Source organism: Anarhichas minor, unplaced genomic scaffold (genome assembly GCF_050575085.1).
Source record: "Anarhichas minor isolate MPS153535 unplaced genomic scaffold, ASM5057508v1 ptg000027l, whole genome shotgun sequence".
Taxonomy (NCBI): domain Eukaryota; kingdom Metazoa; phylum Chordata; class Actinopteri; order Perciformes; family Anarhichadidae; genus Anarhichas; species Anarhichas minor.
In genome coordinates, this window is record NW_027466473.1 from 17,244,292 (window position 1) to 17,272,250 (window position 27,959).

The window sequence follows — 27,959 nt, forward strand, 5'->3', positions numbered from 1 at the left end:
AAAAAAATATTCAAATTCATCATTAGAATATCAAAGGAAAAGGCCTCGGAGAGCCTTGGCAACACTATTAGACTGTAAATTAATCACTGGAACTTTGAACCAGTACCAGTTTAATGTCTTGAAGGAGATATACTTACTTATATTTAGTTAGGATAATAAAAAAAATCAAGAGAAGGTGACTGATTAGAGTGTGATGGATTTACAGTAAAATACACTCATACACTACTATGATGTATCAAGACAATTGTACTTACAGTACTAGTGTATGTTGAAGTTAGGCAAGTATAATATTCATCATGTTCGCCATCTTAGTTTAATATGTTAGCATGCTAAAATTTGCTAATTGGTAATACACACAAAATGCAAAAACGGTTGATGGGAATTTCATTAGTTATGCAAGTCATAAGCCAAAGTATTCAAGAAATCAAAAATTTGGTCCAATGACTTCATGGAATCATCAAGCTTATGTGAAATCTTTGACCTGTTAGTGGGGCTAAAGGAAAAATCAATGGATCATAAGAGTCACAGGGATGAGGACCATGCATGTTTTTACAAATATTTGTGTCAAAGTATCTGGTAAATGTTTAGATATTTTACACGTATACTGAACTACTAGTGTTGCGTTAAAGTCAAGTCAAGTCAGACGGATTTAACTTCTAGGCACCAAATGTCTGTCCAAAGTTTCATAGCGATCCATCTAGTTAGTTATTTTCTGTCTTGAACAAAGTGGTGGACAGATGACGTTACAATCCCTAGAGCCAGACACAAAAATAAAACATTTCCAACAAATGGAGTGTCAATTTGGAATAGGCCAGTTTACATTATTCTCATCAGTTACTCTTAATCATCATTTGCTGGTTGAATACAACATCATCTGATCTGCTGCTAATTTGAATCTATTTTATAGAGTTCTGGGACCCCTGAATCATTCAAGACTGTCCCAAATGTTTCCACTGGTTTGTGTAAATGCAGCTTTTTATTATACCATATGTTGCTGAACAAAGCCTGTCATTTGTCTTTTGAAATATTCCTTCATCTATCCAGTAAAATGTTTACAATAAATGCTCTTATTGAAATGTACACACATTACAGTTTAAATACAGTGTGTGTAAAGTGACAACAGAAAGGTGATTCTGAAAATGAGACAACTATGTCATTCCTACTTTTACTACCTGGCATGTAAACTGTGCACAAAAAGTCATATGTTATGCTTCCTGACAGAGATCTATGTGTCTTGGTCTTTGTCTGGTAATCCATAGCACAAGGACAGAGGTATAGCCACAAATTTCAGTTGTTTTCTTTTTATTTAAAGACTAATGCAGAGAATCAGATTCTACAGGGCCATATCATAACCAAAAGAAACAAAAGAAAACATTTACAGAAGGTTCACCATTTCTACATCCATTAGAACCCAGTATCATTGGACTATCAACACATTCCTGTGTATGTACGTATGTGGCTATGTGTGTTTGCGTGTGTTTTGAACGTGTGTTTGTCGATGTCCATATGTAGACAGTCTCACTCTAGTTTATCTTACCTAATCAACTTTTGTGCTTTAGAAAATTAGTTGTTTTTTTTTACATTTCAGTGAAAATCAGAACATATTTTGCTTGATAAAAATACAAGAAAAACTCCAGTAGGTATCTAGGAATAACCAAAGACTCAATGTTGAAAAGCAAGTGCTGCTGAGAACTGCAATGGACCTTGCATCAAACATAATGAAAGAAATGATGGATGTGCCTACAAATGTGATATTTACATGTATGCTCTGCATATGAATGTGAAGGTAAAAGTTGGAAGCTCGTGATTGCACTGTGCCTCACATTTCACATTCTCTTTCTGGAGCATTAAATGTAGCAAAACCAGACCTGGCTCAAAAATATGTGTTATGGTTTATAGCATTTGTTTGATCCTGCTTGGAGTACAAGAAAGGGGCTTAGCAAAGATTTTCCAAACTGAAAAGTTTACAAAATTCACTTACTCTGTCAAAGTCAAACTCTCTTGCGCACCCTGTAATATCATTGAGCTTTGGAAAGCAAAAGATAAACAAAACAATCCATTTCGCAAAGTAACATATTCACCTGCCTCCATTTTTGTAATGACAAACAAGCTCAAGAAATGAACAGAATATTATTAACAAGTTGATCTTGTTACAGTTTTGCTCCTGGTTTTTTTCAGTTCAATCACTTTATTGCATGTCTCCCGAGAAAAAGTGCAATCAACAATAAAAGCCATTTTCCCTTCAACCACTGACAAATCCAAAGCGCAAACAAAAGAGATAATCCACTCTTTTCTTTGATGTCACCCGGTATAGCCATGGTTGAAAGAAAAAAAAGCTAGTGGGTGAGCAACTGATGTCAAAGCTAAGCTTATTTTCATTTCTTTTTTTTCTAATAGCTTGTAAATCTAAAACACAATGGACAGGGAGAGAAGGTCAATGATGTGGTTCAAAGCTGCCCTTGCATAGCACAAAGCTGACTACATAAATGTAATGTTATTGTTCTTCTAAATGTGCAAAATGCATAACAATAGGTTGATAATACAAACAATATTCATCATCATCTTAGCTAATAACTTCATTAATATAATCAAATACTCTATGCATTATGTATTTTACATATGTATATATATTTTTTCTTCATGATAATAAACATACATACACTAGTTTAGAATTCAAATATCTTTATACAACCCTTCATCCTGAACTTTGCAGTTCCTTGACCCTCTGCTTGTAGGTTAAGTGGCTGTTAACAGTAGACTTGCATTAGGGGATAGGTTAAGCATTGGTCATAATGATAATGCAAATAATAACAATAGCAACAACCAGCGGTCTCTTTTTCCATATTTCTCAGGCGATAGCATGATCTATTCACCCCAGCGCACTAACACTCAGAGATTTCTGCAGGGTTCTTAAATGTCATTTAACCTGTTCAGTGCCCTGTAAAACATATTCAAATAAGCACACCCAGCACCCATGATGCAATACAAGACCAAGGCTTCGGAATCCAAGATGGACACACAATGCGATGGCTGTTATCTTTGACCAAATCTAAATAATTCCCAGATTTCCATGTATATCGCTGAAACTACAAAGGGGTCAGTGTCAAGCTACAATGGTTATCAGCCCCAGACTGAGTGTCAGGTTCAGCTCCTAAGAAAAGCCCTTGCTAATTAATATTGCTACATTAACATAATTTAAAATGGACTGTTCCGAAACCTAAACGTGCCACATGAGAGAAGAAGCATGTCCTTAAAATGTTTGTTTTTTTAATAAGTTAAAAGAAAAAAAGAGCAAGCAATGTTCAAGACAAAACAAAAGCATTTTTTTTTCACATTTGCGTTAGTTTCTGTTGTTTTTTTTTCGGAAGAGGGATTGACATCATGCTACAAAAATATATTCATCTCCGTCGCTATCGTGAAACTACAAGACGCCGGCTAAAGCAAGACTACAGTGCCACTTCAACTCACCGTTTCCTTTCTCTCTTTGTCTCTTTCTGTCTCTGTCCCTGTCTCTCGCTGTTGCTCACCAACAAGCAGCAACAAATGAGTCCGAACGGGCATGTGATACTGAAGGCAGTGTAGCTGGTACTTTCTGAGTGTTGTGTCTCAATTTTCAACAGAAAGGAGATGGGGACTAAACAGGGTCAGGGGGCACAGTGGGATGGAAAATACAGATGTGCCATCAATCAACAAAGCAGTAGCCATCACAGCTTCAACTCTGAAAATGAATAAAAGGCACTTCTCCTCCTTCTCAATGTGCCCCACCCATCTTTAAGCGATGCCTACTGTACTTTGCTATAAATGGCGTTTTGGTCCCACCATAAATAGAAGAAACAAAAGAAGTAAATAATGTGTGATTTAATTCTAAATGTCAAATGCACTCCAGGATTCCAGATGATGTTTACATTCTTACTCATAACTAACCAATCTTACACTGTTGAATGTTGTTGCCGTCAGTGTGTACACAAACACACAGTTGAATAATATTTTACTTCAGTGTGAAAGCAGCTTTGAATGGAACGCGAACAGTCACTTAAGCGTGAATTAGACCAGTATATACTCTTTTGGTAGAAAGTATCATCAACCAAAACAAAACCAAATTAAATAAAAAGGTTATCTTCTCCATGTATTCAATAAACATACCCTTTAGTTACACTTTGCAAAGCTTAAACATAATATTGACATCTCTAACTCTTGATAATATATACAATGCTGTGAAAGAAAAATAATAATATTTTAAATGCTGAGCACAGATATGGTTTCATTTTTTTATTTTTTTTATCTCTAAATAAATGGTGTGAGACATGTTTTATTGCTATTGCAGAAACCCTAAAGTATTTTCAAGAATGACATAATTAATCTCGTAAAACATCTACAAAGAATTTAAAATTTGACAAAGAATGAGCATAGCATTGATGCTGCTGATATCAAATAAACTAAGCTATGTGCAGTCAGTGTGGATCTGTATTTTGAATAAATAAACAAATAAGAAGATGCCCTTCCCATGCATATACACAAGTGCCCTTTACCGTGTCTGTGATTCCATGTTTAATTAAAATAGAAACAAAATAAAAATAAGAGAACAAATAAAAGCCCATGAACAGGTTTGGGCTATGTGGAGTTGTAGAATAGCATTCTCTTGGCTATATATTTATAGTAGCAATTTCTTAGTAGCATCACCCGAGACCTGAACAACATCCTTTCAAAAGTCTGTATAGCTATCTTTCTTTTTTCTCTATTTTTTTTTTTCAAAATCTTCAAACTTTAGGTAAACATAGAAGCAATGCAACAACTGGGAGTTCAAACCAGCATGGACACCATGTTTGTCTGAAAATAAAAAGAAACACCTGTTTTAGGAGGAATAAGAAAGGAAATGAAAAAAAAAATAGACAGGTATAATTTTAAAGGAATGAAACATGGATTAGTGTGGATCCATCCCCTGCAATTTGGGCTTCTTATTCAAGTAGGTTGCCCAGTAGACCAGGTTAAAGGTTCCAAAGAGCAGCGGGAAGGCTATTCTGGCAATCCTGTCTATCTTGCTCACACTGTTAAAGGTCTTCTTGGCCTCTGGAGGCTTGGGCTTTGGCTCCTCCTTAGGCTCAGTTGGGGGTGCTGGGGCGCTTTTGGCAATAGTGGCCAATCCAGGGTCCCTGGCAATATTGGGGGCGAAGGCTGTAGCAGTTGCAGCTGGGTAGGCTGTAGTGTTGTTCTTCTTGAGGAGGGACTCCTTCTTCTTCTTTTGCTGATTGCGTGTGTTGGGGAAAGCATTGGGGAAAGTAAAATGAATAAAGTTCAGGTTCTTTAAAGATGTATTGTTTTGCGCTATCATTGACGTGAATATGCCATTCAGCAATATGCCATTTAGCAGCTTGGTGAACATTCAGTTGAAATATGGATATTAAGTTCAAAAATATCACTTCCTCACATCAACATATTTCAAAGCAGAAGCAATAAATCTAACAAAATAATTTTGGGCTCTTTAAATATATATATATTTTAAAAAACAGCATGAGATTACAGAGCATGGTGCTGCTAACTGCGGCATTGAGACAGGCGTAGCAGAAAGCCCGAGATGAACATTAAACTATTAATGTTCATGTCATGTTACTCAAATTGCAAGTTGAGATGAGCTGGGGACAACATCTAAATGTTCCCTGCCTGGCCCAGCTCCCTCAACAGTTAAGTGCTAACTGCGTCTTTCCTTCCATAGATACATGAATTTCTTTTTGTTTTGGTTAAAACAAGGGCAGACACAATAACAGAATAAATGCCTAACCAGTCTGTCAAAACCTCTGTCTATTATCGCTATTCATTTCTATGCAGATCCCTTAGGAGTATACATAATATTGAAAAAAAAAAAGCTTCAAATACCTTCTCTGGCACAACACTTTTTCCATCCCAGGCGTAACCCCTCTTGGTGAAGTAGTTGACTGTGGCAAACTCAATGAGGGCCGAGAAGACGAAGGCATAGCAGACTGCGATGAACCAGTCCATAGCTGTGGCATAGGCCACTTTAGGGAGAGAGTTCCTGGCACTGATACTGAGTGTGGTCATGGTCAGGACAGTGGTCACTCCTGCAGGGAGACAAGACAAGACAGATATGTGAAATGTCAGAAAATGCAGTTGCTATGATGACTCATTTGTCTACCATAAATGTATGAAAATAAAATATGTATAGGTTTTATAAAGTATATTAATTAGGAGGAATTAAACACGATACAATAAGTAACTAGAAACAACCATCTTCATTCATTTTATAAATAAGGCATTTCCAGAGCAAATGTGTTGTGGCATTATTATGAATTTATTGTTAATCTAAGCCAATGTTGTGTAGGAATTCTACAGTATAGATGGTCTATATTTGCTAAAATGGAGCAATGAACGGTAGCATCATATAGGGATTTTGCAGAGCAAGTCTTTTTTTTTTTTCTAAAGTCAAATGAGCAAGCAGTTCATTCACATTAATCTATGTGAGCAGCTGATACAGTCTTGCAGCTCGTGCTTTTAATAGACTCCGAGAGGTTGAGATTTCCACAGATGCAGCTGGAAGATGCAGTTGGCCTCAGAGATGCTGCTGCTGACTAACACCAGGCACAATAGGTTTTCTTTCTAAATGTGACCTGTACACCAACGCTAAAGCAGTTACGAAGCAAAGAAAAAGCATAAATGAATACAGTTGATGCATGTTTATATAGCCAACGTGCCTCATATTAAGGAGCGCATGTCAACCCTGGAAAACCAAATCGCTAAGCTACGACATCAGCCACTGAAAGCTGAGATGAGACACAGTCCAGAGAGGGAGAGGAACTGGGTCAGAGCATATCTAACGATGCGGTGCTCATCGCAGAACAGACTACTGCAGATGTTTACACACCAAATAACATCAGCCCAAGCAGCAAACAATCCACCAAGTCAGCCTGGGCTACCATGAAGAGAGCTGAGGAACAGCTGGCTTGTACAGGAATTATAAAATATGCAGAGAGGATCCTCCCACACATGTGGAGAGAGGTGTTCATGTAAAAACATGCATGTACATGATACCGCCACAAACACACTTCCATGTTTAAATGATCTATTCCTTGTAAGTTTCATTTCAAATTTCAAAATAAGATAATCTCATCTGAATGGTCTTTTTTTTGGAAATTGCTGAGCAAATATTACTTTGGATGCCTATGCAAGTATACGCCTAAGCATTTTAAGTCAGTGCTAGCATCTATCTCCCACCACTTTGCCAGTGGACGTTTTCTTATGTTTGGTATATATTGTTATGACGTTTAAGACTTCTTTCACTGTACTGGTAATGGTGTGTAATGGTGACTAATACATGTACCATTAAGCCATGCAGCAAATCTCCAGCCTCTACTGTAGTTCATATTGAGTTAAAAAAAATAAATTAAATAAAAATATAAGACCTCTAATAAAGCTGCTTAATACTGTTAATTGGTTCTTAACTTAATACGAGTTGTTTTTAAGCTGCCTTTGTCATTTTCATGCCGTTTAATAATTCTGTACAATTATTACTTACAAATCTAAAAAGACAGTCACAGAAAAAAAAAAGTCTTATTAAGTTCAGAAGCTTCATTATGACATACGTGAATGAAAAAATGTATTCTTCTTCCTCCTCGGTTATGATGTAAGTGCTAAGTGGTGAATCACAGACTCCTCATCCTCCCACTCTCTTTTCACATCATTTTGGCGAGTTGGTGCAGTGACATGAAGCATAAAGGCTGATTGTTGTGTTCTCATTAGTCAGAGCCAAACAAATGATTGGTCATTAGCCATAACTGAATAAGACACCTCTAATGGATTAACTGGATAAGGTAAAGCTGGTACACATTTCTGGTCTTCATTATGGCTCCAAAGGGGACGAACAATAATAAGTAATATATTACGTAGGTCAGAATTATCTGTTCGGATGTAATTTATTGTCTGAGCTTATCAAGAATAACACCTGCCTCATCACCACACAAGGTATATTTGTATTTGCATAAGCACAACTCGGATGTGAGGTATAACATTTCTATGCCACAGTGAGTGTGTTGATACAGTTACGTGATGTCATAAAAAATTACCCATGACCGTGTTCTGCACTGCACCCACTGCTTAGCAGGGCATTGAATGGTTTGTTGATATGTTATGGGAATGCATGGCAGCAGGAGATATGGAAATATTAAATGTAGCTTAGACACATATTCATACCGGATTTGCCTACCCTCCATTTTAACACAGAATATTTTTATTAGTATTAGCTAAATAACATTTTGGGGAAACATACGTTTTATTTTTAAGGAACATGTCACACAACGTTTATAAATGTTCACAGTGACCACATTTGTTTTCCCTCAAGGAATAAAAAACAAAACACTGTTTTCCATATTGTATCTGCTCTAGCAATGGACACGTATTTGCACTTGGTTGACATAAGGGAAGAACTGTGGTGTATGAGATGAAGTGTGAACTGCAATTTCAAAAGTCTGAGGCTTAAGCTATAAAAACTAGGGAACTAAATGCTGCCGGTTTACCTAAATTACTGCTGCAAATGAGTTGCCTGCAAATGTAAGTTGTCGAATCCACACATACTGTGCATCGCATAAAGCTGAAATTGGATTGGAAGCACCAGCTTGGTGTCACAGTTTAAATCATTTTGGGAACGAGAGCAGTGTCTTGAGATTTCCAGTGGAGTGTAACTCTAACACCAAGGTGTCACTGCTTATGAGGTCAGAACATTCTCCATTGGAGAACAGCCAGTGCAAAGTGATTTTGCCAGCAATCATGTGTGCTTATGGCCTTAGCAGGTGCTGGAGCACAAAGGCATGACACCTCACACTTATTGCTTCCGTACTGAGAGCTACGGAGATGAGATGGAGTGAAGGAAGATGTATAAGGAAATATCTGTTATGGGAAACAACTAGGTAACCCAAATACATGTGTGGGAAGAGAAATATGGCCTTTAAGGATATTAGAGATATGTAGGGTATAGTGGTAGGAAGGGATGGAGGCCGGTAAGGGCAGGTGGATGGAAAGAGTGGTGCCAATCTGTCAGGTATTTTGCTTGCCAGTAAATCGGTTAACGGTGTGGGGGAGGAGGAAGGCAGCACCACTGGGTATTACACAAGTCCTCACAACGCCGCCCTGATGATTGGAATCATATTTTCTTTACTGTGTTTGACAAGATTCGTTGTCATGGAAACAAGTATTCCAACACCACCAATGTCTTTACGTCACAAAAGAATAAAGAAAAAGAGAATAACATCCGGTGATAGAAGTTGGAATTGACTGATCGTTGATTGTTGGCTTTGTTGATGATGATATGTGTGCATGTAAAAGTGTGTGTGTGTGTGTGTGTGGCTGTGTGTGTGTGTGGTTTTACTAACACGGTGGTCCGGTATTCGTTTCCCACCTCCAGGAAGAACAGTCCTCCTTTGTGTCTGTTTAGTGTTAGGCCTACTTAGGAATAATTCAGAGCACTGGTTAGTTGATTCATTAGAAGGTGACTCCAGAGCTGGTTTTAAATGACTCCATTTGACATGTTGTAACTAATAGACTTGAGGCCGTGAAGGATGTTAATGAACAAAATCACTGATCTGGAAAGTTCTAACTGGATTAATAGTGGTGTAACTCAATTCTTGAGAGTCCCTTCTACTCAATTTAGCTCAGTGTGCACAAGCGCTGACACTTGATTTACATGATACATACAGTATCTTCTAACAAGTTGTTTGCCTCTGTTTGCAGACTCTCTTTCAAATACACACAGGGTTATGGGGAAGAAAAAGTCAAGACACAGAGAAAGATGGAGTGAAAAAGCAAATTCAGGGAACTAAATTAGAGATTTAAGGTGATGAATGACAAGGTGAGGCAGACTATTTCAAGGTGGCAAGTCTGTCACTGCTGCCTCAGGCAAGGAAAAGTTTGAAATGACTACACGCAGGCAGACAGTGCAAATGTGCATTTTTGGAAAATGTCGGGCAGATAATGTCCACTTGGTTAATAGCAAGGTAAAGCTTATAGACATTTGATTCAATGTCTATCAGGGTAATCGGTCTGATAGACAATTAGTGCCCGACTGACTGTAAGAGGCTCCAGATTAAAAAATGAATCACTCCAGGCATGGCTAAAAATAAATTAATAGGCTTTTTGTTCAACTTTGTTTGTCCCTTAGCGTCAAACAATTTGTCTGCATAAGGTGCAAAGTCATTGTTTATAATCATTATTGATTTTTTTAAAAGACAATTTACAGTTTTGACAACCCTTGAATGACAGGCTTCAGCTAATCTGACCAATCTCAAACCAGTGAGTTCAATACACTGCTGAGCCATTGGATCGCAGCCAAGCCACACATCTCAAAATCTCTGTGGGGGAGAGTGAGCCCTCACGAAAATGGCTGCTCTCTCTCTCTCTCTCTCTCTCTCTCTCTCTCCCTCTACTCTTATGCTCCCTCGTTCCAGGCAGAAATCTGCCTCAGACAACATTTTGACTGAGTAGGCAACCAATCAAACATGACAATCAAAATGTGGGACGAGGTCAAAAGTACTTTGTGCCTGCTCACTCAAAGGATGCGTAGTCCTTTATGTGCAATAAAGTTGCTTTTAATGAAACGTTTTACAAACCTTTCACTGGCACGCACAACTACATCTAAGCAAGGACAGTCGACGCAATACTTGTTTTATGCTTACGCCTTTAAGAAAGCTTTTAAAAGACTCTTAGGACTTGGTTTAAAGTTAAGAAATATATTGAAGGGATATTGAAATATTTAATGTCAATATCCCCTTTTGAGCTTTAAGTCAGTGTTGACTTTTTAAATATTTAACCATGACAACCGTCTTTCTGTATCCCTTACTTTAATAACCATAACCATAAGAACTATTGATTATTTGTTAGTTGTTTGTAGTTAATATTATATGGAAACCAAATGAAATATGTCTGCACCAAAAAATATAAATGCTAACGCAATTAAGTTCTATATATACATATCACAGATATTTAGTCACAAGTGAGTTATCTTTTCACACAAGGATCTTACACTAATACATAAGCGAGGGTACCACTGTTGTATAATTTGTAAAGACAGTCGTTAATGAACATGCTTTTTGTGTTGGGAGTCGTCAAACAACTTCTCATATTCCCTAAACCAGCCCCTGGAGGGGAGCTGTCTTTATTGGATGTCTATCAACATCTCCACTGTGCTGCAGCTACTTACTTATTCATGCCTTATCAATAACTGAAGCCCCGCGGGGCCTGACTCACACACACATTCCATTCAGCATTACCACGTCACCTCGGATTTACATAAATGAAGAAATAAATTGACACATTGATTGGCGGGTGAGATGACTGTGCCAGCACCACAGCTGTGAGAACTGTACCATGCACACACACACATGCACACACACACACACACACACACACACACACACACACACAGCAATGCAGTAGCTGCACTGCCTACAATATTGTCAGCTAGTAATCATGAATTTATGAGCACCGGCTGGCACTCAACCAGCATGTGCACATATAGCGAACAAACAAGAGTTGACACATACACACTCTTACTTGTGTACACACACAACCAAACTCAAATACACACAAACACACTGACGCCCGCGCACACACACAAGGTGTTATTCCTTAATGAGCAGATACATTAAACAGCGTCATGGGAGAACCAATAAATACTCAGCCAATCGCTTAAAGAGACAAGAAGGAAGCAAGATAATCTTCTGAGCACTGCTGTCCCTGACAGCTTAGAGACAGAGAGAAAGAGAGAGAGAGAGAGAGAGAGAGAGAGAGAGAGAGAGAGAGAGAGAGAGAGAGAGAGAGAGAGAGAGAGAGAGAGAGAGAACCATATCAGCACCATCAGTGACTGTTTCCTTTTGGTTTTCATCTGGACTGGAAATAAATACATTGCCAACAGTTTTCCACTACAGCAAACCGGCTATGAACTAATCAGCCTCCTAATCGACACAATGATAAATAAGATAACTCTACCCACTGCTGTGTTTTTAAATTGCCAGCTACAGGGAAAGCTTTGAAGCTAAGATTTCGTGCAGAGCTGTGCTTCATAGTCATAATGCAAATCAAACAGTGACTTCAGTTTGTTCATGTCTATGGGGTTTCTGTGTCAGATTTAATCGTCTGTGTTAGAAACATGTATACTGGGTCACATCTGTAGTAATAAGAGTACACACATAACATGTCAGTAGTTTTTCTTTTTTTTAATCTTTACTATCCATTGCACCAGTGTCCAGTGCACCATTTGATACACACTGATTCAGTTCTGATATGAAAACACAGAAAGGTCAAGCTGTGCATCGGTGTCTCCTGGAGGAATGCCCAATATGCATTTGTAATATTTAGTTAATTCTTCCATAGTAAAAATGAGTTTACTCCGAGAGCCTTTTTTAGACATGGAATACGTAGCATTACTAGCTTCATCTATGTGTCTCTTTAAGTAATGGCTATTGTCATTAATTTATAGAGAGGTACGTAAATGTTCCGCTTTGCTCAGACATGAGAGCACTATTACGGACAAAGCTATGATGCTTGTGTAATGTTTCGCACCCGGTTCCCAAGAGAGAGTGATGGTACAACTGGAGAACAGCTGCAGATTGAACAGTCGTGACATAATATGGAGGAAGAAGCACGTTTGAATTTTTTTTACAGGCTGCATTGATGATGGATTTTAAAACTTATTTTACCTTTGAAGAGTTAATGAACGACCATTGTGAGCTTGAGTGACACACATCACTACTTCTCACTGTGAATCCCCCTAATAATCTCATTAATTTCATAATTTATTATAGAATGGTGCTGCTTAATTTACAAACGAAAGTCAAAACATTAAGTGTGGGTTGTCATTTTATTTAACATATGTTGAAGCTGCATATTCATTCATTCACCACCCAGGAAACAGTTGTCGGTGTCCTATGTGAAACCAATTCAACCTTATGTACATATTTCAACTTAGTTAAGTATGGAAGTTATATAATAAAACTATCGCTAGTTACTTACCAAGCACACTTATTAAATGTAGCAAACATACTTATTTTAATCCACACCACAATGCTTTCCTAAGCCCAACAAAGTACGTTCGTTGCCTGAATCTAATCAACTAAACTGGTTGGTTAACCTATTTTTGCAGTTTATTTTGAAAATAAACTATGAATTCATCGAGCAGAAACTGACACTAGAGGGGTGACTAGTTTGAAGCGTAGGGCCACCGACCAAGATGAGTGGGGAGGGAGAATGTGTTCTTTGTGCATAAGAGGTTATAGTTAAGTGATACATGTATCACAGTACTCTTAATAAGGTGGAACAGTATGCACATTTAATATCCCTCTGTGTATTTAACCTTGGTCTCGAATAGCCTTAACGTGCTTAACGTGTAACATTAACGTGATTGCATTTAATTTAGCCATTCAAATGACATTACTGTCATGACTTTTTAGTAAAGTGACATGAGACATACTGTAAAATTCAAATGTCCATAATGAAGTTGGTTTCTGAAAGGGACTTAAAGGGACTTTAAACTATAGCACATCAAGTATTATTTGTGTTTATCAGCATTCTGTTCCTGTCAAGCCCTGAGCTGCCTGTTTTAAAAATCTGATACCTGTCTACACCACATCATATGCATTGAATGTTTAAAGCACCATTTATGAGCCCGGCTCTCAAAATAATCACTGCACACAGCCGTATCAAGACACATTTCTCCCCTGTACACAGCAAAACATGACAAGCAGTGAGACCTTAACCTCTTTCTGACATATATATATATATATATATATATATATATATATATATATATATATATATATATATATATATATATATATATATATATATATATATATATATATATATATATATATATATATATTGCCAGGCAGCTTGTTATTTAGGTTGCATATTGTATATGATTCACCACGAGAAAGACATACTGAATATTAGACCCTCAGTGTGAAGGCAGCTGAGAGTACTCTTTCATCCTAATAGCACTAAACACATGCACAATGGTTAGATACCACATAAATCTTTCACTTAGATGATAGCCAGCGGATTAAGATGGCAATGAAAGATCCTGATTGTCTGCTATGTCTTTTTAATGACGCATTTACAGCGATATTGACACGGTAACCTCTTTGAAGAACAGCCTCATTCATCTGCTGTCTCAGCTGATGCATATTAATCACATGAATGACCTAGCATACCTTGATGCTGTGCTGCTCTGCGTCTTCATGAAAGCGTGTGCATGTGCTTATTCAACTGTGATTTTGTGTGTGTGTGTGTGTGTGTGTGTCCGCACACTGCATGCATGTAATCTCATGAAGCAGAACCAGCAATGATAGCATGAGGGACACACACATGCCCTAGATAGTTGTTCGAATTTAATCTAGGCCATCCTCATTCCCCCCCCGACACGTGACAAGCACCGCAGGTAGCTAGCTGTGACACATGAAGACACTAACAACTCACACAAACAGACACCAAAAACATTGCGGGAAGAGTAGAAAAACCTGCTTAAGACTGCAGAGTTGCAAAATCAGGGGTCTGTGTAATGTTTCCGTGAAAGCTCTTTAAGTAGTATAGGCCAGGGGAGACACTGATATCCATGAGAAGGAGAGAGAGAGAGAGAGAGAGAGAGAGAGAGAGAGAGAGAGAGAGAGAGAGAGAGAGAGAGGAAAAACAAGAAGAATGAGTGTAGGGTGAGGTAACTCAAGGACATTCTGCCTGCTGCTGTGCTTTGCTGCTACAGAGCATGCTGCAGACTAGCAAGAGCTTTCCTTTTGGGCGGTATTATGTAAGAGACAGTTAGATACACACACACACACACACACACACTTGTAGGCAAACATTCAGAGCACGTAAATCTAAATTCACACTGAGCCTTGTGCTTGAAATTCTACTGCAGCCAGCCACGACTGATTAAAGCTCCCGTTCACCTCATTGGTGCAGACAGAATAGAACAGAAGAGTTGAAAAAAAAATGAAAGGGTTTAGGAAATGATACACAATTGTCTTTAATCACATATTCCAAACCGTTGCATATAATATGACTAAAGATTGCACATCCTATCGTAGATCTATACAGTATATAACATTTAACATTCTAGTATAAAATGTACGATAGTACGATGACGTTTGGACATTTTTCTTTTTACCATTTAATATCCTTGAAGGGAATAGTTTGACATTTTGGAAAAAAATACGCTTATTAGCTTTCTTGCTGAGAATTAGATGAGAAGATTGATGCCACTCGGTTATCCCTTCGAGGTTGCCAGGTTGCTAGGCAACCAGCAGAGACACCGGAGAAGATGCTGCGGCCACTGTTCGTGAAATTGTTAGAGCATGTTGTCCCATTTTCTTTTCTGTTTGCGTACATATTAAACAAACAAGAGACAACATGGAAATTAGTGAGCATTAGAGGTGTTGGCATTTGTTGAATTTTAAATTGCCTTCTACTCGCAGCTCTTATCTAACTCTCATCAAAAGAACATGATTTCCCCGACATGTTAACCACTTGTCCATATCAGAGAATCTTTCTCCAGCGTCAAGTAAAGCAATCATTCTCTTTGCTTTGCTTTGCCTGTTAATCAGACATCATCTAACTCCATCAATACACTGTGGTAGCAAGAGACAATCGATCAAGGACCCCATCCATTTGGGAATCAGCCTCCCTCCCCACTGATGAATTGTCTCATGATGCAAATTTAGATGCGGTATTCACACTGTCGTAAATCCTGGCAGCAAAGACATTTTTGTTAATCTTGGCGCAAAGAAATAAAGCTGAATCCAAGGGCCATTGACAACTGCGTGTCTTGTCAAATTGACTGGGCCAATTAATGGGTTAAATACACTTTTTAAATGAAAGTTAAATATTTTCAAACTTTATACTGAATACAGATTACACTATAGATTCAAAAAAATAAGCCAAACATCACTAGGCAAGTATGTTATTTGGATTATGGATCTGCTTTTCGTCTCGTGAAGGTATCATTTTCATTTTTCTATCTACTATGACTTTTTCCAAGATGGCGGATGCTGGCGAACTTTTGGCTGCCGCTCCGTACATGATTTTGAATTCAGAGCCTTCAGATATCAAGCTCCTCTTTTGTGGAACCAGCTTCCCGTTTCAGTCCGGGGGTCAGACACACTCACCACATTTAAGAGTAGGTTGAAAACTTTCCTTTTTGATAGTGCTTATAGTTAGGGCTGGCTCAGGCCTTGGACCAGCCCCTAGATAAGCTGCTATAGGCCTAGACTGCCGGGGGACTTCCTAGGATACACTGAGCTCCTATCTCCTCTTCTTCATCTCTTTTTGTATGAATTCATGTCCCATTAATGCTCATTACTGATTGTGTTTCTTCCCCGGAAGTCTTTGTGCTTTCTCGCCTCACAGGTTCCATGGTCGTGGTTTTATCTGGACCCGGGTCCTTCCTCCCGCCATGGCCCTGCTGACACCCACTGCTACTACCATTTTTTATTATTAACATATATACAAAAATAGATTGAATTGAAATTGAATTTCGTCAACGGCACTAAAGTTTTGATCGAGTGCTTGATGTCGTACCATCATATCAAAAACAGATTTTGAAATCTTCTGGTGACTCATTTCTCTACCAACAGATGTTTAGAAGAAAAGGGAGCAGACAACTCACCAAAGACAGTCCTGGCAGGGACGGACTCTCTGTTGAGCCAGAAAGACACTTGGGAGAGGATGACTGTCATGATGCAAGGTAGATATGTCTGGATCACAAAGTAACCAATTTTTCTCTTCAGGTGGAAGTGGGTTGTCATCACAACATACTCTCCTGTGGTGAGCAGACAAAAGACACAAAGTCAGAAAGAATGTACAAATAAACTCTACACTTCAAAATATATATTAAGGACATCTATTTCACCTGTCCCTGTAGACTTGGTGCTTTTTTTTCCAAGTGGTTTGTTGTGTTTTGGCTCTCATTTCTATTGTGGTAGAGATTTATTGGCATAGTTATGGGTGTCATTTGTCAACAAACTCAATACACAGGCATAACCTATTTCATCAGTGCAGTTAGAGCCAGTTGCAGAGAGAAAACGACCACTACAGCAACAGCACTGGGGTTTTATCTGGTTATGACAATATGTTGATTTTGAGGCTTTCCAGAGAAATACATAACTGGAAGAAATAAAAAAAGATAGAATGCATTTAAAATTCAAACATCAACATTATTCGATAAAGCTTGGTAGATGCAGTCACTTGGGAGCTTGTTGCAAACAAGGCAAGTGATTGGGGGCTGGCACTGTCTTAAGCGGTACTTTCTGCCTGCAGCTAGTGCCACTGCAAACGGGTCACTCATTTAAGGCTGCCACTCATTTTTTGCCTTTATCAATAAAAAAAAGAAGAGGTGGACAAAATACGTAATTACAAGTAGGGGAATTATGAATCTAGGGCGTGGCCTGTCATTTGTAAAGCTACAAACTGATGCCGTTGAAGATACAGATGAACTATTGCAGCTGTGTCAAAAGTAGCTGTTTCAGACCACTTAGTTTGAAGAAACATGAACGATGAACAAGACTGAATGAGCCAAGGACAATGTACCTGTGCATGGACTGAGCTTCAATCTTTCTCAGTAGCTTTGACTGGGTAATTCAATGTGAATATTATTCCCGTCAATGAATTACTCAAAATGTAAAGATTTCCTCTACAAACATTTATATATTTCACGGTAAACTGTATCCTTCAGAGCATATTGTAACCTAACTGAAACCCACCTGTGCTGGACTGCACCACACCAGAATCCACACTCTGCCCCATCAGATCGTACTGGTTTAATCTGGACCCATCCTCTGCCACCACCACGGATTGGGCAGCCCCTCTGGTCCACACATACACCACCTCTGCTTGAGTGTAGGCATCTGACAAGGAAGGACAGAGTGAGCAGTTATAAATTATTTGGTTGCTGGTTGTCTGTTGTTACGTGATGCCTTGCAGGATGTATTTTTAGCTTTTTAGCGTGCTGCTGGGTTGAATGCCAGTTGAGAAAAAGGGAAATCTGGAATGAGGTATTCCACTCAATTCCTCTGGATTTATTTTCTCATGGTCTCTGGTTGCCTTCTCTTATCTTGTCTACTCTGCTCTCATCTCAATTCTGCCTGTCTTGTCTCATTTGCTATTTGACCATACAATTTTGTACTTTGTTTGAGTGTATGCTAACCTTATTTCCACTGTTTTCTTACTACTTTTCAAACATTTTAGCATTTCAACATGTGTTGCGTTGTCATATCACATTGTGTCATGTCATCCCTCTAAATGTAAGAAAACAAATAAGCAACATCCCAACAGGACATCATGACCTTAAAACAGCCAAGTCAGTCTGTTTTTCCCTCTGGCCACCCAACCTGTCAAAGCTGCAGTGTGGCTCGACCACTGCAGAGGAAAGGATGGCTCGACTGCAGACTGCAGCATAAGGAAGAGAGCTCATCACTGAAATATTTAGGGAGTGAGTTCAATTTAAAGGGGGGGTTGGGACTCGGTCCGCTCACTCACGTTGTGCAGCTGCCTGAAGAATGGCACAGAGACAGTGTGATGTTCACTTTTTTATCTCTTCCACTTTTGGTGTATTTTTGCTGGCTTTCTCTCCCCTCGCCCCTCCTATGTTTTTCTCCCAACTATTTCTCCTCTCATTCCATATTCTTGTCTCCAACCTCCATCTTTCTATATCTTGTTATATCTTCTCAAGGATGATGCCGGGAAGGGGTAGCTGTCAGTGGTGAGCAGCTGGTGTGATGCTCTGGAAATGTTACAAAGAGTGCTGCCTTGGATAAACACAGGTCTGTGCACTGCATGCCCGCCAGGGTCTTACAGGGTCTTGCAGGGTTGAATGGGGGGACCACAGGGGCCTTGGCGGACAGTTCCTCTGGGAGAACAGCTGTTACCACACTGTCATCCCTTATCAGGGAACGGTGCTTGGGTCGCGCTTCCAGTTGAATGAGGTAGTGACAGCGTGTCAGAGAGGAGCGTGTGTGTCTGTGTGGTGTGCATGTATGTCCATGTATGTAAGGTTGTGTGTGAGTGCAGAGGCCACTTACAGCTGCCAAACTTCAGTGGACAAGCATGGGCATCCATCGGGAAGTCCTCCAGGTGCATGGGGCATTCTGCTCTTACTGTAAGCCTAGAGAGATTTATACAGACATTGATAGCGAATTAGAAAAAAAAAGGAAGGCAAGGAAATAATGAAAAACACAGCATATAGTAGAGCCAGGAAGAAAGAAATCATGTTGACAGTGCTGGTGGAGGGGTCAGGAAGAGGACTGTAAGAAGTAAGGCACAGGAATGACAATTTAGTACAACGAGGCATCAGGAACATGTGGTGTACTGTTTTTTTCCCCAGTCTCTCAGCACCAAACGCGATCAAACTGCAGCTACTTTCCCCCAAAACAACAGAAACGCTCTAGTTCCCTGAGCTGTGGGTTTCCATTTCCTGACAGCTTGGTGAAAAACAGCACGTCAGGCCACCCATGACACACTAATCTCCCATCCATCCCTCATCTCGCTCATCTGTGACAGCAATATGGGCTCCGCCTCTACCCCCTCCCCCTGCTAGTAAACATGCTAAAACAAATGTTTTACAATCCTTGCCTTAGACATCTCACATGGCATCGCTCTGCGGTGTGCATCAAGGATTGTACCGTCTGTAAAGCATTTATTTACCCACAGTCTGCTGAAGGCACGACTGGTACCACGACTGGTTCGTCACCTTATCTTCCTGCTCGCAACTGTCAAGCAGCATCCCCAAAGTGATAAATCATGACAGGTTAACACTATTTTATTTTTCCTTGTGAACACCATGGATGGATTTTTTTGTGGTATACATAATTTTTAAATGGCTGACTATAATCTCTGAAGAACAATGAATGAATCAATAGTGAAATAAATAGTAGTACAGTGAATAATCTTAAAACAGTAAATGTAACACAATATTGTGTGTATTCACAGTTAAGGGGATTACTTGACTGTGGTGAAGAGTATAAAATTCAACTGATAGATATCATCACGTAACTTCCCCAGTTGATTACTGCATTAAAGCAATTACCTTTTTGTACTATACATTTTCTGAAATGTTATGTTTAAATATACAAAATTGCATTATTTTATAAATCTCTATTGCTGTCCAAAAACAATAAAATAAAAAACCCCATCAATAAACCACACTGTTGGACTGGACGACATGTTCCTTCTTTACCATGAACATGGGCACTATCATGAGTAGTTTCCACACACGCCATTCTGGTATAGCAAATACTTAGTAGTGCACCAAATGTGCATTCATTCGCAAAAGAAAATGGTCCCCAAAACAAAATCTCTATTTGCTTCAGTTTGAGTATCGTTATCATTTAATGTCAGTTCAAACACATTTAACTCTCTGGCTAGTTCTGAGTTGCACCAGTGTAGATCACAGTCAACCTACCTCATGGTGTACAGCAGTGTGCCTTCCTCTGTAATTCGCAGCAGCTTGTTCGGCATGGTCATGTTGTGAGCCACCGACTTCTTGCCATTGTGGAAGAAGGTGTCGGGGGTCCAGATCTTGCTGGCCATCAGGTTGTTGAGACGCAGCACGGCCATGGGTCCTTTAAACTTTAACCGTTCATCCTTCCAGCTCTGTCTGAAGAAGACATCGATGGTGTACTCCTACAGGTGGACGGTGGCAGGTAGAGAAAACATCGAGTCAAGAGGGAGACAAACTAAAAAGAAAATCCCTAACCTTGTAGCTGTTTTCCTTCCTCCGCCATCTACCAAAGCTGGCTTGGGGAAGAAGCTGAGTAATAAAACCTTATTTTTACTTTTTTATCCTTTTTCATGTTCTCACTTTTTCCCTTTTCTCTTCCTCTTGTCACTTTGACTTTATTATGGTAGTCTTGACCTAGTTTCCCTGATGCTAACTGTCTCTTCATGTTAAATGCTTTTGCAAATATGGAGAGGATCTAGTGGATGGAGGTGCCTGGTTTTCTGGCTGGTATCTTTTCTAAAAGATTGCCTCGGTTGTAATGTTTAGTAATTGTTCTTTATCTCACTTAGTAATATGTCAGGTTGTCTTTTTTATTTAATTTCATTACATATTTTAAATAATTGTGGTATGGTCAGTTTAATACACTATATGCAAATGGAGCATCATTTGGTTTTGCATTGTTAGGTAAGTGCCAAAAATGATCATTGTTAGCATTTATCTTAGGGGAAAATTCTTTGTTCAGTAATCAAAATCACACTGGACACAAAAAGGAAGCATGGGACACAAAATTAACAGGATATTTCATTTTGAAGGCAGCTAATGACTATATCTGAGAGCAGACTCTAATGGTTCCACATGACTGCCCGGCAAAGTAAAGGGAGCCTGTAAAAATTACAGCGCAGCATGTTTTTTTGTTCTCTTCTCTCCCCATTTCCACTTGGCCCACGTGAGATAATTAGTGTGAGCTGAAACAGCTTCAAGGTAATAGAGGGGGATATGGAAAGGCTGGAGATGGAGACAATGTTCTTGAGCTCTTCCTTCTGGCCTCAACACAGCAGCAAAATAGTCCCGGCCCGCATGTCAGCCACTGCAATTAACTTAGATTACGTCAAATAGAGTACAGCACTTCACGTGCAGATAACAGTGAGACATTTGGATGAGATTAATTGGTTTCCAGTGCACAGAGTAAGGATCAGATGGCCATGTTTGAAAAGCCCACAGCTTTTTTTTAGCATATTGAAGAAGATTTAATAATGGCTCATATTTTGATGTTGCATTTTAGTTTGATGTTAAAAACATTTCATCATACGGTAGTGCTTATTACTTATCTCAAAATGGAATGTGGCCACAGCTTGACCTTCCATATCAGATTGACATATAATAAAAGAACCATGTTTGCTGCAATTTAATTGCAATTCAGGAGTGAAGGAAAGATCAGCACCTTTAGTCTTTGACTCTCACTATCCGACCATTTCTTTGCTCCAGATTGTTTAGTAAAGACATATCAGCATGGGTATTATATGGGTATATAAATGTAAATACTCTATCACAAGCAGGGCTGTTTTTATTATTCCAAAATGAATAAACAGAGTTTGGGGTCGGAGCACACGGCATACTTCGACATCCGCATTAAAGTCACATGCAGTCATATTTACGAGTAGGGGTGGCATTTATGTAGAGTGGGATTACGAACCATGCACCAGAAAATACATTTCACACGTGACAGTTTTATTAACACACCAGGAGTTAATGGAATGAATCATCAAATTAATTATTTCTTTCCAGTTTGGAGACCATTCTGCCCGGAGAGGTTAGAAGGCAGAGGTGAGCGTGGAGGGACAGGAGCAGGGGGGAACTAGTGACATTTACAGAGGCGAAAGGAGTCTTACCATTTCATGGTCCGAAACGGGTCCAATACTAGTCACGAAAATGTCAGTCTTGACTTCGGTTACACGCTCTGTTGAAGCAGAAAATTGCCAGAGTGAGTGGCTATACGTGGCATTCATTAGCTTCTAACTACCTGTTAATACATGACCACCTGGCTATAGTCTCTGATCCATTCAATCTATTCAGCATTATTTTTAACACTTGGACACACACACACAAATTGTAAAAGAAAAAAACACCATAAAAATGCTCATTTTGGATGTCGATAACCATTTCTGTTGGTATTGGTTTCAGTGTCAGCTCCATAACCCGGACGGTGGTTCAATCTCTTAATAAATTTGCGCATTGATGTGTTACTGAAACTATGCCACTCTGGTCCCATAATACTGATAGCCAAAATGGGTCCACTTGGGACTCAATTGGAGGGGGTGGCAGAGGCAATATGCATGTGTGTGTGTGTGTGTGTGTGTGAGGGTTCGTTCCTTTTGATTCTGAAACTGAAATATGACAGCTTGATTTATGAATGATACCCATCGAAATCCAGAATTTCTTCCCCTCAGTCGCTGAACTTCCAGCAGGCCTGGTTTTATTCGCCTGTTTGATGCCTGAAGCATCGCAGTGTGGGATCCTCGGTGTCCTTCACACACCGATTGTCACATTATCTCTTTCCCTTTTCTCTTTTACTCTCTGTTTCTTTCCATTTCTCTCATTTTCTTTTTCTGGATTTGTCTCTCAGTCTCCCTGCCATTTTGTTTCTCTCTCCTCTCAAACAATGGACAGTTGACAATAGAGTGAAGGGCTGCCCACACAATACAATGTCACTCACTATGTTATGTTAGAAGTGCTGGCTTCATGCCATTTCACTGTTTCACAAAAGCAGCAGGTGAATAGTGAATCTCCAGTTCTTTTTCATTTTAATCATCACTCACATAATCTGACACTGTAAGCAAACCCACCTCCACAAGATTTGATCATATGGATATTACTACGTGGAAAGTAAGCAACTTTTAGGAATCCTTCAGGAGGATATTTGCATGTTGGCAAAAAACAGAAATAAAAAAAGATTCAAACAGTCACCATGAGGGACAAAAGACATTTAATGACTTGGGTTAACTGACCTCCTAGTCCTGGCCTGAGACGATTGTCATAGCCATCCAGAAGACTGTCTAAGATCTTCGTGAACACTGTAGTGTTATCTTTCTGTTCATCTGTCATGCCGTTCTGCCCAGAGCTGGCAAAGCAAAGAAGAAGATTTAAAGTCATCACAGCTAGAGTCCAAAACCACAATCAAAACTGCTAAAAGAGTAAGAACAAACTCTGAATAATATATCAAAGACAAAAAAGGAGGATGTTAGTCTGTTGAAGAACATGGGAAACACAGAATGCATCATGAATTGTGAAAAAAGAAAGAAAAGAAAACCCAAATCCTGTATGACACTGACGCCTTTAAGTGTCAATGCCGATTTATAATTCACAGCGTGTGATCATGAGGTTTTATATCATATTGATATGAGAAGAATGAACAAGAGATGAGATAGACTGGAAAAGAAAATATAATACAAAGCCAAATGATCCTCTATTATCCCTTTGGAAAGTGTTAAAGTTCATCGAAATGTAAAACTGGGCATTCAGAGCACATGCGTGTGAGCGAACACACGCCCACACGTAGGCACAATCTCACACAGAAAGAGAAAGAGAGAATAGAGGAATCATAATGCATTATTTATACCTTAATATGGTCTTTTAGACCACAAAGGCCTTGCTGAATGTGCTCTTTCAACAACATGAAACAAAATGCTCAGAGCAATGCCGAAAACAGTCACAATCAGTAATTGTAAGAGCAGAGTTTGCAGCATCTCCATGCATAAATATTTGATAGCCCTCATAATCAGGAATACAGCTCCTAATTACATTGTATAAAGGCGGGGTGCGACAGGAAGGTATGTGTGTGATTGTGTGTGTTTGCGTACCTAAGTCATTGCATGCATGTACGGTAGACTCAGGGTTTAATGCACATAGGCAAGCTTGTGGACATAACCATGCATATGTTTGCATGTGCGTCAGTGCTGAAAATAATCAGATGAAACTCTCTCACAATGCATTGTATGCCTCGAAGCAATCATCTCTCTCCCTCTCTTTTTGCCACTAGCGTTTGGTTTGATTGCATGCTAAATAAACAGCAAGTGTTTGGAAACAAGCTCTGTAAGCTGAACGGCTCCAAGGAGAGGGAGAGGTCATCACGATTATTTAGCAGGGACCTGCAATGGGAGGGAAGGACAAGTAGGAGGGATGGCTGGAGGGAGAAACATGCAAGGAAAGCTCCAAAGAAAAGAGAAAAAAGAGAAAAAAGATGGATATAATGGAGCTAGAGGAGGGGGAGATACAACGGAGAAGAGCGAGGTTGGGAAAAGGTGAGGAAATTGTTAAGTGACACCGAGGAGTGACGTTCAGTGAGACAGCTCATGTAGGATCTGCCTCAATCCCACAGCTTTGAATGTGAGCTGCTGAACATTTTGCTTTCTAAACAAGGATGCCGCATCCGCGTCACACATGGATTTGTATAAAAAGGGTTAATGTGCATCTCTCTGCCACCAATTTCCCTTAATTCGCAAGCGTCCTTCTATCTGCCAAAAAAACAACTCTCTGAAAACAGAAACCAGCCTTAACAACTGTGGAATCTGTGATGAGCAATTTTGTTTTGCATCAGTCTTGGAGGTAACAGCTTGGAAATACTCAAATACAAAACAATAATTTATCTTATGTCTGGAAAGCCAATTATATATAAATACAGGGAGCATAAATTGCACACATCAGCTGTCACTAGAATAAAACACAACCTCTTCTTCCATCGCTGACTAATATTCCTATTTTCCACATGTATTTAAGCATTTCCAATTTTCCAAATCAGAGAAAGACATCGGAACAGTTTTTGGTCGGCCACAAAGGTTACAGGCCTCGTGTTATAGTTTCCACCAATGGAGAAAACAAGCCAGGATGTCCCTTAAATCTTTGAAGTTAACCAATAATAAATATGATAAATAATAGAAGGATATGCAAGAGAATAATCCACCCTTACAAGTAAGTATTAACCAGTGGCAGAAATAGTGAAAATTACACTCTTTAGAAAAAAAGGGAAATGATCTTTCAATGGGGATACTTCTTTGACCTTGCATCTTTTTGAATGATAGTCTGCTGTATTTTTACCTTGATTCAAGATACCGACAAGACATATTTGTCATCTCAAGCGCATGTTAGGATTATTTGGAATAATATGGCAGATACATTTCTTCATGATAGACATTTTTTGCAGTGTATATGGGTAACACAGGCGGGGTTGGGGTTGTATGTCAAGGAAAAGAAAAGAAAATGGTGAGAAAAAGGTGCTGTAGAAGAATACACATGTTTATCAGCCAGGGGCCACTTCCTCATAAAACATTGTACACCATCCCCATCTACAGGTCATCTGAACAGCAACAGTGCCGTTCACACTCACTCTGCCAATGTCTCCCTTTCTCCATTTTACTGCGCGTCTCCCTCTCACTCGCATTCTCTCTCGTCACTCGGATATCTAATTATAAGGCAATTTCTATCGTTGGCAACATACTGTAGCAGAGTGCTAGGTCTTCCTGATTACCGTGTCTTGTTGAAATCCCCCAAGGTGTCTGTGTGTGTGTGCGTGATTCTGTATTTGACTTCAAAAGGGGGACTGGATTATACAGTAAATCTTTGGGTGATAATTGCTTTGCAGTTTGCAGTGACAGTTCCTGAGTAAAGTAATCAGTACTTTTAGATTTTCCTCTAACGGGCTCAACATATAGCACATCAAACCCAGTAGATCAAACTCTCCATTTGCCAGTCAGTGCATCTCAAACCTCAGCTACGGCCGGGATTAATCAGTTAGATCAAATCAGTGTGCAATAATAATGTATCGCAGTGCATCATGCATTAAAATAGGACATATCCCATTATGCATATGCTCAGGGCATGTAAGCTGAAACATGTAATGTGTACTGTATGCATGTGTGTTTTTGTGGTGTAGCTTCTGTTGTCACTGGCAGAGAAGCAAGCTGGACCATCTCAAGACATCACCATTCAAGTCAACACTATGTGACAGTTGTACTGAATTATTCAACCATTCTGAAAAGCCTGATCTCTTGAGTCTCTCCAGGATTATCCAGAAGAACCACAATGGAATGAGAGCTAATATGATCTCATGCAGTTCCAACAGCTAATGAATTGTACGTATCTCTGTCTTCGTGCTTATTTACTGTAAATGTTCAATGTCAGAGCTGTCCACATTAATCCAAGGATTGGAGTCAGCTTATGCTGTTTTTAAGGTATGCTACACATGGATGGCTGGCCAGCATTTGAATCACGTGGCAATTAATGCAGGTGCAGACACATGACAGTGAATTAAATTGCTGCAACCTCTTATCCAATCATTATCTCTCTTTGTCTGCTTCTGGTTAAGTGGCATCCGACACCTCGGTGTTGACATTGAGAAGTGTTTCTGTACATCGACCCTACTATCCCCGCAGTCACTGTCAAATGCCGAGTGCACAAATCTGTGCCAAATATCCCGGTGCAACTCAAGTCATCTACTGTACACAGCCCAGGTGTGAAAACTGAGAATGTAGATGTTTTCCGACAAGGCCAGACAACCCCCCCCCCTAAAAAAATACACTGTGTAATACTATGTTAATAAGGATAGTGGCTATTTCAACACCCCATCGTCTTTCTCTACGTTGCACTTCTCATTGCCTCTATGCAATTATAAGCATGTGTCCTGTGGGGATGCCCCAGTTACAACCACAGTGAATATCCGTAAGGGTGTAACCCAATAACGCAAGCAATAGGCAGGAAGACATCTCAACTGTTTGCAGCCCTCGCTGACTGGCTGACTGATTTACTGACATATTTATTGTCCAGTTGACCATTTGGCACCGAGAACAGCATTAAAAGGTAATTGCCCGCTTCAAAAAGGTGCATTCAATATTTTGCCTAGTGCAGTGTGGTCTTTACAGTTTGTCCTCCAAATGTCACTGTGTGGAATTGCAGTGTTCCACTAATATCTTGATCATATGGGCAATATTTAGAATTCACAGAGCGTTTGTCTCAAACTATGCGCAAGGCTTCAAAACCAAGTCATATGAACAATGTGCGGCTTTCACACATTTAGAAGGGACCCAATAGAATACAGGCACACATGCAAATGTTAGTTAACGTTTGTTCTTACCTTTTCCCACCCAGTACGCTGTTGGCGACAAGCAAGCCAGCCCACAGAAAGAGAAAGGCCGTCCTGCTCCGTCCACACATCGTTGCAATATGAGGACCTTTCACTGCTGGAGGTCAAAGAGAGAGAGAGAGAGAATGAACAGCATTACCAAGACATATAAACCAATGGTCCACCATCAACCCAAACATTGCATCACAGCAAGAGTAAAATAAACACGTAGATGTGCTAAAACAACAACAGGCAACGTGAAGGCTTGTTCCTATAGAGATGCGGTTTTTGGTTCTGCTTCTTAACATCCCTTACAGATTCAGTGACAGCACATGAATCAAACCAAATGGCCCTGCCTCATGCATT

At 39.5% G+C, this 27,959-nt stretch overlaps 1 protein-coding gene across 2 annotated transcripts; it reads right to left on the reverse strand.

The window, feature by feature from the left end:
- Positions 1-4,455: 4,455 nt before the first annotated feature.
- On the reverse strand, positions 4,456-27,685 carry gabra1 (gamma-aminobutyric acid type A receptor subunit alpha1). Of its 2 annotated transcripts, XM_076102613.1 has the most exons (9): positions 27,606-27,685; positions 23,488-23,600; positions 22,372-22,439; positions 20,444-20,664; positions 19,065-19,147; positions 17,748-17,891; positions 16,655-16,807; positions 5,872-6,074; positions 4,456-5,242 (listed from the first exon to the last, which is right to left on the reverse strand). In XM_076102613.1, the coding sequence occupies exons 1-9, from the start codon at positions 27,683-27,685 to the stop codon at positions 4,922-4,924; spliced, it is 1,386 nt and encodes a 461-aa protein (XP_075958728.1). In that variant the 3' UTR covers positions 4,456-4,921. The 2 variants fall into 2 exon arrangements, with proteins under 2 accessions (XP_075958728.1, XP_075958729.1); XM_076102614.1 differs by lacking the exon at positions 27,606-27,685 and having other exon boundaries at positions 4,456-5,230; positions 5,884-6,074; positions 23,488-24,015.
- Between the last annotated feature and the right edge of the window lie 274 nt (positions 27,686-27,959).